The sequence below is a fragment of the Cyprinodon variegatus genome, unplaced genomic scaffold, assembly GCF_000732505.1.
Source record: "Cyprinodon variegatus isolate N-32 unplaced genomic scaffold, C_variegatus-1.0 Scaffold613, whole genome shotgun sequence".
Classification (NCBI taxonomy): Eukaryota; Metazoa; Chordata; class Actinopteri; order Cyprinodontiformes; family Cyprinodontidae; genus Cyprinodon; species Cyprinodon variegatus.
The window spans coordinates 214,354-226,888 of NW_015151066.1; the positions used below are offsets into that span (position 1 = coordinate 214,354).

Below are 12,535 nucleotides of genomic sequence, written 5' to 3' on the forward strand. Positions count from 1 at the left end.
GTATCAGCTTTTTCCCCACTGCTATCAGACTGCTGAACTGTTAAAAAAACTCTAAATCGAGTCACAAATCCAGACTCTGCATCCCACTGATAACATCATACCAAATAGTACTAAACTCAAATGTTTTTCTACAGCAATTTTGCAGCAGATATATTTGTTTTTGCACTGCTCTGAACTTCCACATCCATGCCTTTTGCACCATGTTTTTTCTCTCGCACTGTTTATATTCAAATCACTGCTGCACTTTATTTATTTATTTATCTTTTATTTGTTTATTTACAGTGTCCTGTCTGGCGATGTCGAAATAAGAATAATTGTCTTGATGCCAAAAAAGACCCAAACAGATTTTACTTTCATAAGTGGAGCAGTACGGCTATCGCCATAGTGGTCCGCTTGATTTATGCATATAAATAGCTTTATTATAATTATGCAGGGAGTTTTACAGATTATATGCTGCTGCACTTTATGAAATAGAAATGTTCCTTTTCCCTGCTAAACTGCTGCTCATTCACTGTCTGAAATCTGTATAAACAAAATTCTGTTTTGTATACAAATAATAAAGTTGTCTAAGTCTAATAAACACTGAATAAAGAGCATCTTTGAACATCAGTTTTTACATTTTACAAACATTTCATGTTGTGATTTCAGCCTGTACTTTGAGGGGGCCATTCACTATCTGCCTTAAAAAACATGTTCCAGCGTAGCTCTAACTGTATGTACGTATGCTATTGTCTGTTGAAGCCTTTAACCTGCTTTCTTTCAGCATTGCCCTATTTTAAGCTCTATGCATCTTCCCATCACCTCAGACCAGACCTAGATCATCTAATCCAGCTGTAAAGCTCTGACAACAAGTTTAAAAAGTTTAACAGGTATAAATACATTTTTAGCATTTTGTAGATATTTTGTTTGATTTTATTTTTTATTAAAATGGACAGGAAGTAGAAACTTACAACAGCTAAAATATAAAGTCAATACAACAACCCTACAATAATTCTAAGAAACTCACTCTTTACTCACTCTTTACCAAGTTGACTTAAGGTGTGGGTAATACTGACAGATCTGCAATAATTAAATATCAACTAAAAGAAAACACAGATCAAATCTGTCCCATTCCCTGTAAAAACACAGTATTTATTCAGCTAGACACTCGTGCTCATGCACACAGCAGCAACGCCCTGTGGAAACAGCATGAAAACTGTTATTCAGGTTAACTAGATCAGGCATGCAGGAACTACAAGATAAAAACAGGCGATTCATTGAATACAAATGTCTGAAATACCATTGACTTGACTTTAAAAATTAAAATTGTGTCTCAGTCCATTCACAGGTGACAGGCTGAAAGTAGCACCTGTCTCCTGCCATGGGATTTTCAATAAAGAGATAAAACCGGATCTAGAGACTGTATCTTAAGGAAGTCAGTTACTGTTACACTAAAACCAGCTAGATAAATATCTAAATATCAACAAAGAATGAAAATGACATTGCAGACTGTATCAATCGGTTAGATGTAGACAAACATAAGTGATGACAAGTTGGAACTTGTCCCAGGAGAAGACGGAAACCTTTAAATGAGAAGAAACGGAAACAAAGTTTTCCTTGTTGATCAGCCAGTGACATCGACTGAAAACTAAAGAATAGAAATCATCTAAATGTGGAATTCTGCTGAGTGATTATGAAAAATACAGCAGATCAATGAGCCGTATTTATTCATATTGTCTTAATCAGAGGTGTCCAAAGTGCGGCCTGGGAGCCATTTGTGGTCCTTGGAAGCAGAGGCGGTTTTGGATTAGTTTTATGGGCATCTGCCCCAGGTGACTTTAGAAAGAGGGAACACTGGCTACAGATACAATAAAAACATAGCTGCTCTGTTGTATAATAACAGATTAATTCCTTACTTTTTATTAATTTATGGGCTGGCAGAATAAGTAGCTTACATAGTGCCAAAACCGCTACTGCTTGGAAGGTATCTGAGCATCCCGCAACCACAATTTAAAGATGATACAAACATGGCCCGTTAGGAATAAAGGTAGACAGTTTAAAATTTAAAAAGTTACATACAACAAAAAAAATAAATCTTTTATTTACCACGCACTTTGTATTTATTTTATTCTAATGATTTCTTGTGAGCACAAAAAATGCATTTGATTAAACACAGTAAGTATTTCCAAATGAACGCATGAAACACATTTTCTAGACTAACAGAATAAAAACAAAACATAGCAAAAAGCAAATAAATAATTGAAATGTGTTTTTAGTTTATTATTGAGCAAGTTCAAATAAGAAGATCAATTGAAAATCCATTGTTTATAGTAAAATGTAAACGTGTTCATCTTCACAATTTTGGAAGAAAAGTTTGGACACCACTGGTCTAAATAAAAACAGAAGCTGGTGCCGTGGTAACGGTGGTGCTGCTGAATGTTGGCAATGGTTGTGCTTATTGAAAACCTCTCTTGGAGGCAGCCGCTTTGCCCCCTCACACCAAAATAAAAAATAAAATAAAAGCCAAAGCAAAATCGAGCGAGCTTCTGCTCACCTGCTGTGCCTTTGAGGACAGAGGGGAAATGCAAAATGTATTTAAATAAGGGGTATTAAAACTCACAAACAAAAATATATTCACAGACTCTCACATCCCGTTCAAAGCGCTTGCAGCATAAAAACACACCTCAATACAACATCTGGATTTAGGCATGAAAACTGACTAATCAAAATGAATTGTTATTTACATTGGTCTTATTCTAGCAATGACTTATCTGATAGGAACTGGGCATAAACACATCTGGACTGACATCTAGTGGTCTATTACAGGACTACAACAGATTTAATACTGTTTTCTTCTATATAAATATTCCATATTTACATTCACTTAGAAAATACTTAATTCAAAAACAGTCTGCAGTTATCTGTGATTAATTGGTAAATATCACAAGTTTAGAAACATTTATTTGAACTTACCCAACGTCACCCATGATACATCCTGTCCATTTATCAGGGCACTTACATTCACCTTATATAGACAAAAAAAAACAGAAATGAGGCTTTAAGTTCAGGTTTAAAGAAATCGAAAAAAAAATGAAGAAAGTTTCCTGCACATACCGTTAAGAATCCTCTTCTTGTCCGAAAAAATGCCGATGTTCTGACCCAAAGACTGAGCCAAGGTGACAGCCATCTCACCGTGTTTACCGTACTGATGCAAACAGAGCGAAAACAAAACAGCAAACAATAAAATAAGTGCTAAGAAAAAGAATATAAATATGAAATATATTCCACTGCATGTCTAATCAGAATAAAACACTCTGATCAGCCAACAGAAAACTCATGTCTATCACTAAAGCCTCAGTTATAGAGCTTCACTTGTCTCATTTTATCACAGTACAACAGGAAGCTAAATTGTATTTCACTGTGATTTTATATGATAGACCAAGAAAAAATATGCTTTAATTTGAAATGGGGCTTCCCTCTCTGATAAACACCAATAATCAGCTCGATTGGGAAAAGTGCATAAATGGTTGTTAACCTTTTTGCCTACATGCAAAAGGCTGTGTGGATTAAAACTGGCCTTTTATGTCAAACTGACAAATCCATTCATATGGTAGGACATGGTGGTGGCAACATAATGCTGTGGGGATGCTTTTCTTTGGCAGGGAAAAGGTTCAGAATTAAGAAAGGGCAGATGGTGCTGATTGCAACACAGTTGTGGAAGATTCCTGCCAGAGGCAGAAAAAGATTTAAAACTGGGGGAGCAATTTTATGCTTTTTCCACATCTGCTTCACATCTATTACTTTGTCATAGAAAATGCTTATGAAATATAGAAATTTTTGGTTGAAATCTAACAAGATATGAAAAAGTTGAAAGGTGAATAAGTGGTTCATCTCACCTCGTTGACTCCCCCTCCTTTGGTGAGAGAACAAACTCCTCCCATATAGGAGGCTGACCCCGAGCTGCTGCGAAACTGATTCCCTCTGCAAGTAAAAATTTGTGTTTCACAAACTAAAACTGTGCACAAAAAACAACAAAAAACAAAATCCACTTTCATGTCAGAAAGACTCACAAAAAGAGCTGAACAGAGTCACATTTCTCCTTGATGAAGTCCTTCCTGTACTTCATGAACTCCTTGAGCGTCACCATGGGATCGTCATCGATGTTGAACTTGTTGTCCACCGACCAGGTTTCCATAGCGACGAGAACAATCCGGGTGTTGAGCTGTTTCCGGAAAATCTGACCACGGCAGGATAGAGAGCGTTAATGGTCAAAGGCTCTGGAAGTCAAAAAAGCTTCATCTTCAAAGTCGCTGAGCGAGGAAGAATGATGAGGCCAGATCAGCGTGACAGCTGACAGACGCGTTTCATAATCAGGAAGGTCTCCAGCTGCTTATTATGACAGAAGTCAAAGCGCTGCTGTGATCCTGACACCAGACAGCCGCACATCACAGGAGACCAGACAGTCAACAAAGGTAACAGTCTGAAGGACAACACAGGCGGAGGCAAATATTTATGCTTGTGCCTTTGAAGTCTCCACTGAGTTTTGCTTTATTAACGCAAACAGTGAAGAAGACCAAAAAGATTACATTAAAAAGAGAATGAAGAATCTGATATAGGAAGGATTTTTCACACTGATCTTCACCATTCTGTCAAACCAATTCATTCATTTAGAAGAATTAGAATACAAGCAGATAATAGGAACACATAGACAATCTTCAGCACAGATTTTGCACCTAGGCTGTGTCGCTCTCCAAATGTAAACACTGGTTCTATCTATAATATAAAAACAAATATAGGTCAGAAGACCTGTGCTGCATATTGTCAACATAGGTTTATAGTGACATTTAGGTTGCCATTTACAAAGGATGTTGAGTAAAAGATAAGACATTTCGAGGTTTTTAATTGGATGAAATATTCTGGTTGATGTCTTATCTTTTTCCTTGTTACTTCTTCTTCTGTTACATGTTAGATCTGACCGGTTATCTTGGACTTTTTAATAGAACTGAAAATTAGATGTCTTAAGTCTTGAGTAAGATAATGATTCAGAAAACAGAGGAAATACCATAACAGAAATTAAATTAATATTCTTCCATGGTTATATTATCATCCAGATGGAGGCCCTATAGAAAATCGACTAGGTGAGGTAAGAAGAGGATAAGGTCCAGGATCCATGCTAGGATTGTTATAGCAAACTAAGTGCAGGACTACTGGTAAATACAGCACTACAAAAAAAATAAATGTAGAAGTTGGATTTTTTTTAACCCTTTCACTGATAAATGTGAGCATGGTATATGCCATTGCCTACACTATCTGGATAGTGTAGCATTCTGGGTCTAAATCAATATGTCCTTTGTGAACTCAGATGGTTCATACAAACATCTCCAAGGGCACGACAGAAAGTGTGACCTTTGTCACAGCCTCTCAGTTTACAGATGTAATCCTGCAGCCGGTCAAATTTCAGTAACACAGCAAGAGTATCAAGGCTGCAGAACAGATTCAGCATCAGAACCATTGGAATGCTGCAGCCTCCAGCCACAGAAATCTGACAACTCATCGTTGGTCGAGTTAATGGCTGCTTAAATCCCCATATTAGGGAGAAAGTAGAAATGGCTGGAGCAAGGCTGGTTAATTGATAAATCAGTGCAATGGGTGCCTGACCAGCTGGGGGAGATTGTGGCAAGCTTTCCAAGAAGAAGATCGATCCAGTTCCTACCATGTCAGCTAAATTGACCACTGTCTTAGCGTTGTGGTTCGTTTGCCCAACGGAAAGACGATGCCTCTTATACTGAAGGAGAAGAAAGACAGACAGAGGGGAGCGAGGGGGAGACACATAAAAGAGGGATTAATGTCCTAAAATCAATGGAATATAAAGTGTAAATGTAAAACCACATTAGTAAATATTTAACGTTTCCTTTGTTTGACAGGCAACAATAAAGGATTACGTACAATAAAGATAAGCATTTAAAAAAATAAAGCCTTTTTAGTTGGCTTTTATGGTTTTCTAAATTCCCACAAACTTTTTAACACTCAACACTGCTAATTATCTGGTTCCTAGCCAGATATTAAAAAAAACTTATTTTTAGAAATTTTAGATAAATTATCTTGTTTTAAGACATAATTTCTAATGCTTATTTCTAGATTTAAACATTTTAAATCAAGAAATCTTGTTAAGGAAAATTATCTTGCTGCATGAACAAATAATTTCACCAGGTTTGCATCTTTTCCATGGGATAATTCTTTTCATTTCATTTTAGAAACCCCTTTTTTGTAGTGAATGAATTATATACCGGTAATAAAAAAGTCAAACATCTTTCACAAAAGCAGTGTAAATTAGGATATCTGGATAGATAATGACAAATGACTTTAATAGTCCATATATTTCTAAGAGTTACCCGGTTGAGCTGGTACTGGAAAAGTGAACATTAATCTGCCCAACCCAGTTTTGTTTGGATTAACGATCATTCTTCCAGTTAAACCCTCATTTCTGTCTAAGTTTCAGCTGTTCGTTTGAGGTACAATTAAATATTTAAGGGGTGTCCCTGAATATCTCAACAAACATTACATCTTAAGGGGGCAGTTTTAGTATAACCAAAATCCCTGACATTGGTTTGGTATAAATCAAGGCATCTTCAGAATGTGGGCTCAGGTGTAGAAATATTTCAGTATGGCAGTTTTTCACTGCATTACATCTAACAGGCCTTATTTATGATATAACTGGAGCAGGTCCAGGTCTGAGAGAAAACACCTCTGCATACATGAACAACCTAAACCTTTTTATCTACGATGTTTCAATTCTTACCTCAAACTATTCAACAATGCAATGGTTTGAGGTAGTTCTCAGAGCCTACTCCAAAAATAACTTTGAAAATAAAAATGAAAAGCCCCAAAGTGTAAAGACGTCAACATCCCTTATGAAAATATGGAAACAAAAAGATTCAAAATGACAACTTACCATTACATGGTCATTGATCACCATAAGCTCTATGTATTTGGTTTCATCCTCTACACTGCGGGAAAAACGTTGAGCCTGAAAGTAGACAAAAGATTGATCATTTTTCCAGACAATTTTCTTCCAATGAGCAATTGCATTTTAATTAAAAATCTAGGAATAGCACATAAACCCAGTTATTCACTTGTGTTTCCATCAGCACAAGGAAAAACAAACCCATAGGTAGGAATCTGCAAAAGTCAAACAAAACCAGCTTGTTCTTAGAACAAAAGGAACTTCAGGGGCTAAGATACAAAAACCTGCAGGTGTCTAAAAATCTGTGTTCAAAAGACAAGTCTCTACTTATGTGACAAATTCTGTATGAGACAAGAAAGGGGGGAGGATTAAAGAAAGAGGTTTTTGGACAAAAGGGCGAAGAGGTCTAAAAGGTCTTGTAGTGGTAAGTCACCTGTCCTGCAAACAGCAAGCCTGGGTTCATATCTTAGCTGGGGGAATGAGCTGCCAGTGTGGGTCCTTAGACAAGACCCTTCACTCTAATCCCTGTTTTGGGGAGTGGAGGCCTAGTGGTTAGGGCATTGTGCTTGAGTTCAAGCCCCACTCCCACATACTGCCACTCTGGGTCCCTGAGCAACGACCCAACCCCCACACTGTTTCCCGGGCGCCACACAATGGCAGCCCACTGCTCCCCAGCGGGATGGGTTAAATGCAGAGAGTTCATTTCATATCTCTGTACTTGTGACAGTGTGATGACAATGAAAACGCTGGGGGAAAAAAATCATTTGATTTTTGGCAACAAATTGCTTTAAAAGTTTACCTGTCTCTTTTTTCTCCAATGCACGACTTTTGACCCAGGAAAAGGAGGACTGGGAAAAGGTGGCTCCGGTAAATCTCCTGGTAAAGAAAAAGAGGATTTAGAAACAGTCCAACACATCCACTGTGTTCAACTTCGAGGCTGTAACCAGGAAAGGATGGGGGGCTCAATGACCACAATAAGTTGTGATTTTTGCTTATTGATTCATGCATTTTTTTCATCTCATTTAAATTAAATTCTCTGTCATGCAACAAAAAAGCAATAAGTCTTGTAACTATATATATATATATATGATTTTTTTAACCAAAAAATTTATGTTGAAATAAATCCCAAGAAACCAATCCAAATCTCAAATAATAATAATAAAAATTTTAAAAAAATCTTAATCTTTGGGTTCTTCCCAGGAAAACCGCAGCATTCCCAATTGAAACATACCCGAGTGAAAAGCGTGCTTTAAAGAATTAATTCAAAAGAAACAACACATAATTTTACTTCCATAGTTAGACATTTGCCATTAAGCTCCTTAGTCATCCACTCACCACCAAAGATTTCACTCAGTTCCTCTTCTCCAGCAGATTTGTATATCATGTGAATGTCAAGTTCTCCCTAAAAAAAAAATGAGGGATGAGAAAAACAATCAGTTTACTAAAAATATAAAGATCACATCCATTACTTTTAAATACAAAACAAACGCTGTATATTAACTTGGTTTTGAATGTGTATTCTATTGAAGACCTGAAACTTCAGGAAGATGTTACTCTCCTGTGAGTCAGCGCTGAGGGCAGAAACACCCAGAGACGTTCAGATGCGACACCCTGTTAGCTGTGTTTACGGACGGCTTTAGCTTTAGCTAAGTTTGTCTTCAAGTATGTAAAAGGGACAATTCAGAAATGCCACTTCGTTCACTTTGATCTACGGCAGATATCTGGAAATATAAGGTATTTCATCCTATATTGAAATGGTAGATTTGTTTAATTTAAATAAGGGAGATGTTACAGGTCGCTACTGTAATGCTAACTTTGTTAGCTGTTGGCTAGCTGGCTAATTAGCATCCACAGATTGTGTCAAACAGAATAATTACCGCTCTGATAATTTTTGTACAGGTTAAATATCATGCTTTGGACATTTTAAATATATTAATAAGGGGTTTAAACGCTTGTTAGAGGTGAAAACTCGAAAATAGGTAGAGCCTGTTCGGTTCCTTGGCAAGCCTATAATAATAGTTTTGTTTTTGTTTTTTTTCTGGTTCAAAAGATATTGTTCTTAATAGAAACATAAACTTAAAAAAAAACATACTTTTTTTTCTTTGTGTTGCCCAAAAAACAAATAAATTAGGTAAGTATTTATAGTCCACATTTTATACACTGAAATGCAACACAATGCTGTTTAAAGAAGTGAAACAGTTAACTAATATAACTGTAAAAGATTGAAAATGTTTTTAAGTAAACACTAAATTATGTTTGTCTGGCTACATGTGGCGTATAGACCCTAAACAAAGAGAAACACTAAACTCTGACAGATAAGAGATAAAATATAGAATATGGTAGTCAGTAAGTAAATAACTAATCTTAGCTCCCTGCAGCTCTTTCTGATGGCTGTGTCAAAAGTGAGGGTCATCATGAATACATTAATCTTTCAGAGAGAAATCTTCACTGTATCATTATCAAATTGATATAGGCATAAAAATAAATATCAGTTAAAAGTAAAATAAAAACATGGGGAATAATCTAGAGTTTTAATTTCAATGTATTAACAGAAAACCTGAGAGGTCTGAGTGGCTTAGAAGTCTTCCAGGTTAAATAAAACAAACAAAAAACCCTGATGAATACAAAAAGTGGAGTAGCAATAATTATAAAAAGGTAATTATAAAATTATAAAAAGATTACATTTCAAAAACAAAATGTGCAAAGTGTTAAACATAACATGGTTCAAGGGCAAAGAAACATATTTCAAGAGAAAAAGCGAAGCATAGTGTTAAAAAATCTAGCAAATACGAAATGCAATTTAATACATAAGTAAAACAGGTCACTAAAATAGTAAATTATGGGAAAAGTAACATTCAGAAAATATATTTAAAAAAAGAACAAAAAAGTTTGATGGTGTGTACAAAAATATTCAAAAAGCAATGCTGAATTTCTAGATCAGATCCTTTCGTTTAAACCAAAGATTCTACATTAATGTTGGATTAAGTATTATGTGACGGGTGTAGAAACTATCTGCTCTGGTGTCATAGATATGAAAAGTAATATTTAGAATGTATTTGCATGAATAGCTAACACATTAGAGATCATTTAAACTTTTTTATTCAGTTGATTTTCCACAGTCAACACATCTACGTTTGGGTGCTTGAGGTGCAAAAAATAATTATTTTCAAGTAATAGCTGAAAGAAAACAAAGAAAAGCAACATCAATCCAGAGAGAAATATACAAATGAGACAGATAATAGAGTCTTATAAAGATATAATGGAAGGTTTCTGGAACTGACACAGTTTGTCAAATCTTTCCCCACTTTAGTTGTGAAGCTGAATATATTATTAAAAGCTAGAAATTAGGCTGAGGCAGCACTCTTTGACTTCTGTGAGAAGAACTTTTCATATGCTTTAAAGATATTTACTAGTATTTGAGAAGTTGATCTCTGTGTTAACTGTATGCCAACTATACTGTATAATTTTTATCCCTGATAATCTCTGAGTACCTATTTGTTTGAATCAACAAAGTTAGTTAAAGTATAAAGCAGGGTTCTGTCAGCACATAGACTTCAAGCTTTTTTCTATTGCTTTTTGTTTAACTGTAGAGCCTATGTGATGCAGTCTCATACAGTCATTCCCACTTTGTTTGCTAATGAAATGAGAGCATTGTCACTCAGGGACTGGAGATATTGGGTCAACTACATGCTGGTGAATAGATGTGTTATAGGGGTGGCCTGCAGCTAGGTCAGCATGTGCCACACATACTCCAGCAGTAACAGGGTCAGTCAGTAAAGCTATAAAATATATTTTTTTTAATGGGTGTTTTAAAGCAGTAGTTCTGTTTCATATTGGAATAACTGGTTCTGTTGCTGCCTTATTGTGTTTATCCTGAAGTAGCAGCCCCGGTTCCAACCATCGAAAAAAACAGCCATGACGTGCCGGGATATCCACGCCACCAACGCCTTTGCCTTCATCATTGCCTTCGTATCAGTGGGTGGGATCACTGTGGCAGCACTGATCCCACAGTGGCGCATCACCAGACTCATCACCTTTAATCGCAACACCAAGAATGTCACCGTGTACGACGGGCTGTGGGCTAAATGTGTAAAACAGGATGGGTATTCGGGATGTTACCACTATGACTCAGAGGTATTACTCTCTGATATTTTTATCTGCTTTTATAATTTCTGTGAATTCAGATCTGAAAACTCCTAAAATAGAAAACAAAAATTAATTGAAACAGGCCATTAGTATGGGTGAAGAACAATATAATTAAAGATATATGAGGATAGTGAAAGCAATTTTGTTAATGCTGTACTATAAATAAAAATATATGTTCATCCATAAAATGTTTTTAAAAGGTTTTATTTAAAAATGACAGGTCTAAAATGTTTACTAGTAATTGTACTGAAAAAATATGGATCCCTTAAAGTAAGACCTAATAGAAACCATTGCTTCTTCTTTTTCTTCTAGTGGTACTCCAAAGTCGACCAGCTGGATCTGCGGCTCCTGCAGTTTTGCCTTCCAACTGGCCTCTTTCTCGGCTCCCTAGCCTTGCTTCTTTCCATGTCTGGGATGTTTAAAACCTGCTGCTGCTCAGACAAGCCTGAGCCGGACATTAAGACCACCAGATTTATAGTAAACAGTGCAGGCTGCCATCTGGTGGCTGGGATGTTCTTGTTCCTCAGTGGAGTCGTCTCCATCGCGCCTTCAGTGTGGTTCCTGTTCCATACCAAGGAGATGAACCGTAAATATGCCAACATCTTCTCCAATGGGTTCGCTGTCTATGTATCCATAGGCTGCTCTGGAGGACTCATGTTAGCTGCGCTACTTACATTCATGTGGTATTGCATGTGTAAGAAGCTGCCTTCACCTTTCTGGTTGCCGCTGACTCCAATGTCTTCCTCTACTTCCACCCAACCTCTCACCGCCAACGGATTCCCTCCTTCCCCGGGTTATGGCCCGCAGCAATTCCCACCACAGGTGCTTCCCCCTACAGTCATCGAGACACAGCCTTTTGTGACTTCGCAGGGCTACATCCAAAACGCAATGGCCCCTGCACCTGGTCAGCTGTATATGTCTCAGGTTTCTGCTGCAGATGGGTATGGATCTGAGGTGGGAGGAAGCCAGGCTTACACCTACGCCCCTTCCCAGAGCTACGCACCATCGCAGAGCTACGCCCCTTCCCAGAGCTACGCGCCATCGCAGAGCTACGCCCCTTCCCAGAGCTACGCACCGTCGCAGAGCTATGCACCTTCCCAGAGCTACGCCTCATCTCAGAGATATGCATCCAGTTACACAGGCCACCGTTACTCCAGCCGTTCACGGATGTCAGCCATAGAGATTGACATTCCTGTTCTTACCGAGCCAGAGTGAGCAGGAAGGATGATAACTAGAAAACACTAAAGGCCTCTGCCTATAGGGCACCAGAAAGTAGTGTGCTGATAAAACTAATAGACCCTGATTGATGAAAGCCATCTTTAGCCGCTTACAGTTTAAAAGGTCTATCCAAACAGTTTAGGTTTGTAGTGCTGATTATATAAGACGAGAGCCACCCCAAACAACACTACTGAATGAAAGACTGTGTGTGTGTGTGTGTGTGTGTGT

General features: G+C 37.3%; 2 protein-coding genes across 4 annotated transcripts in view; one reads left to right on the plus strand and one right to left on the minus strand.

Annotated features, from left to right (window-relative positions):
* The window catches only part of adam22 (ADAM metallopeptidase domain 22), a 71,585-nt gene that overhangs the window by 18,023 nt on the left and 41,027 nt on the right, over positions 1–12,535 (minus strand). For both annotated transcript variants that reach the window (XM_015392893.1, XM_015392894.1), the window contains exons 7-14: positions 8,279–8,345; positions 7,743–7,819; positions 6,932–7,006; positions 5,693–5,764; positions 4,050–4,216; positions 3,876–3,960; positions 3,094–3,184; positions 2,953–3,004 (exon numbers count right to left, since the gene is read on the minus strand). In XM_015392893.1, coding sequence (XP_015248379.1) covers positions 2,953–3,004; positions 3,094–3,184; positions 3,876–3,960; positions 4,050–4,216; positions 5,693–5,764; positions 6,932–7,006; positions 7,743–7,819; positions 8,279–8,345 — 686 coding nt within the window. The remainder of the gene's footprint in view (positions 1–2,952; positions 3,005–3,093; positions 3,185–3,875; positions 3,961–4,049; positions 4,217–5,692; positions 5,765–6,931; positions 7,007–7,742; positions 7,820–8,278; positions 8,346–12,535) is intronic.
* On the plus strand, positions 8,532–12,529 carry cldn12 (claudin 12). Of its 2 annotated transcripts, none has more exons than XM_015392895.1 (3): positions 8,532–8,677; positions 10,823–11,077; positions 11,402–12,529. In XM_015392895.1, exons 2-3 carry the CDS (start codon positions 10,859–10,861, stop codon positions 12,302–12,304), a joined length of 1,122 nt encoding a protein of 373 aa, XP_015248381.1. In that variant the 5' UTR covers positions 8,532–8,677; positions 10,823–10,858; the 3' UTR covers positions 12,305–12,529. The 2 variants fall into 2 exon arrangements, with proteins under 2 accessions (XP_015248381.1, XP_015248382.1); XM_015392896.1 differs by having other exon boundaries at positions 8,538–8,677; positions 10,826–11,077.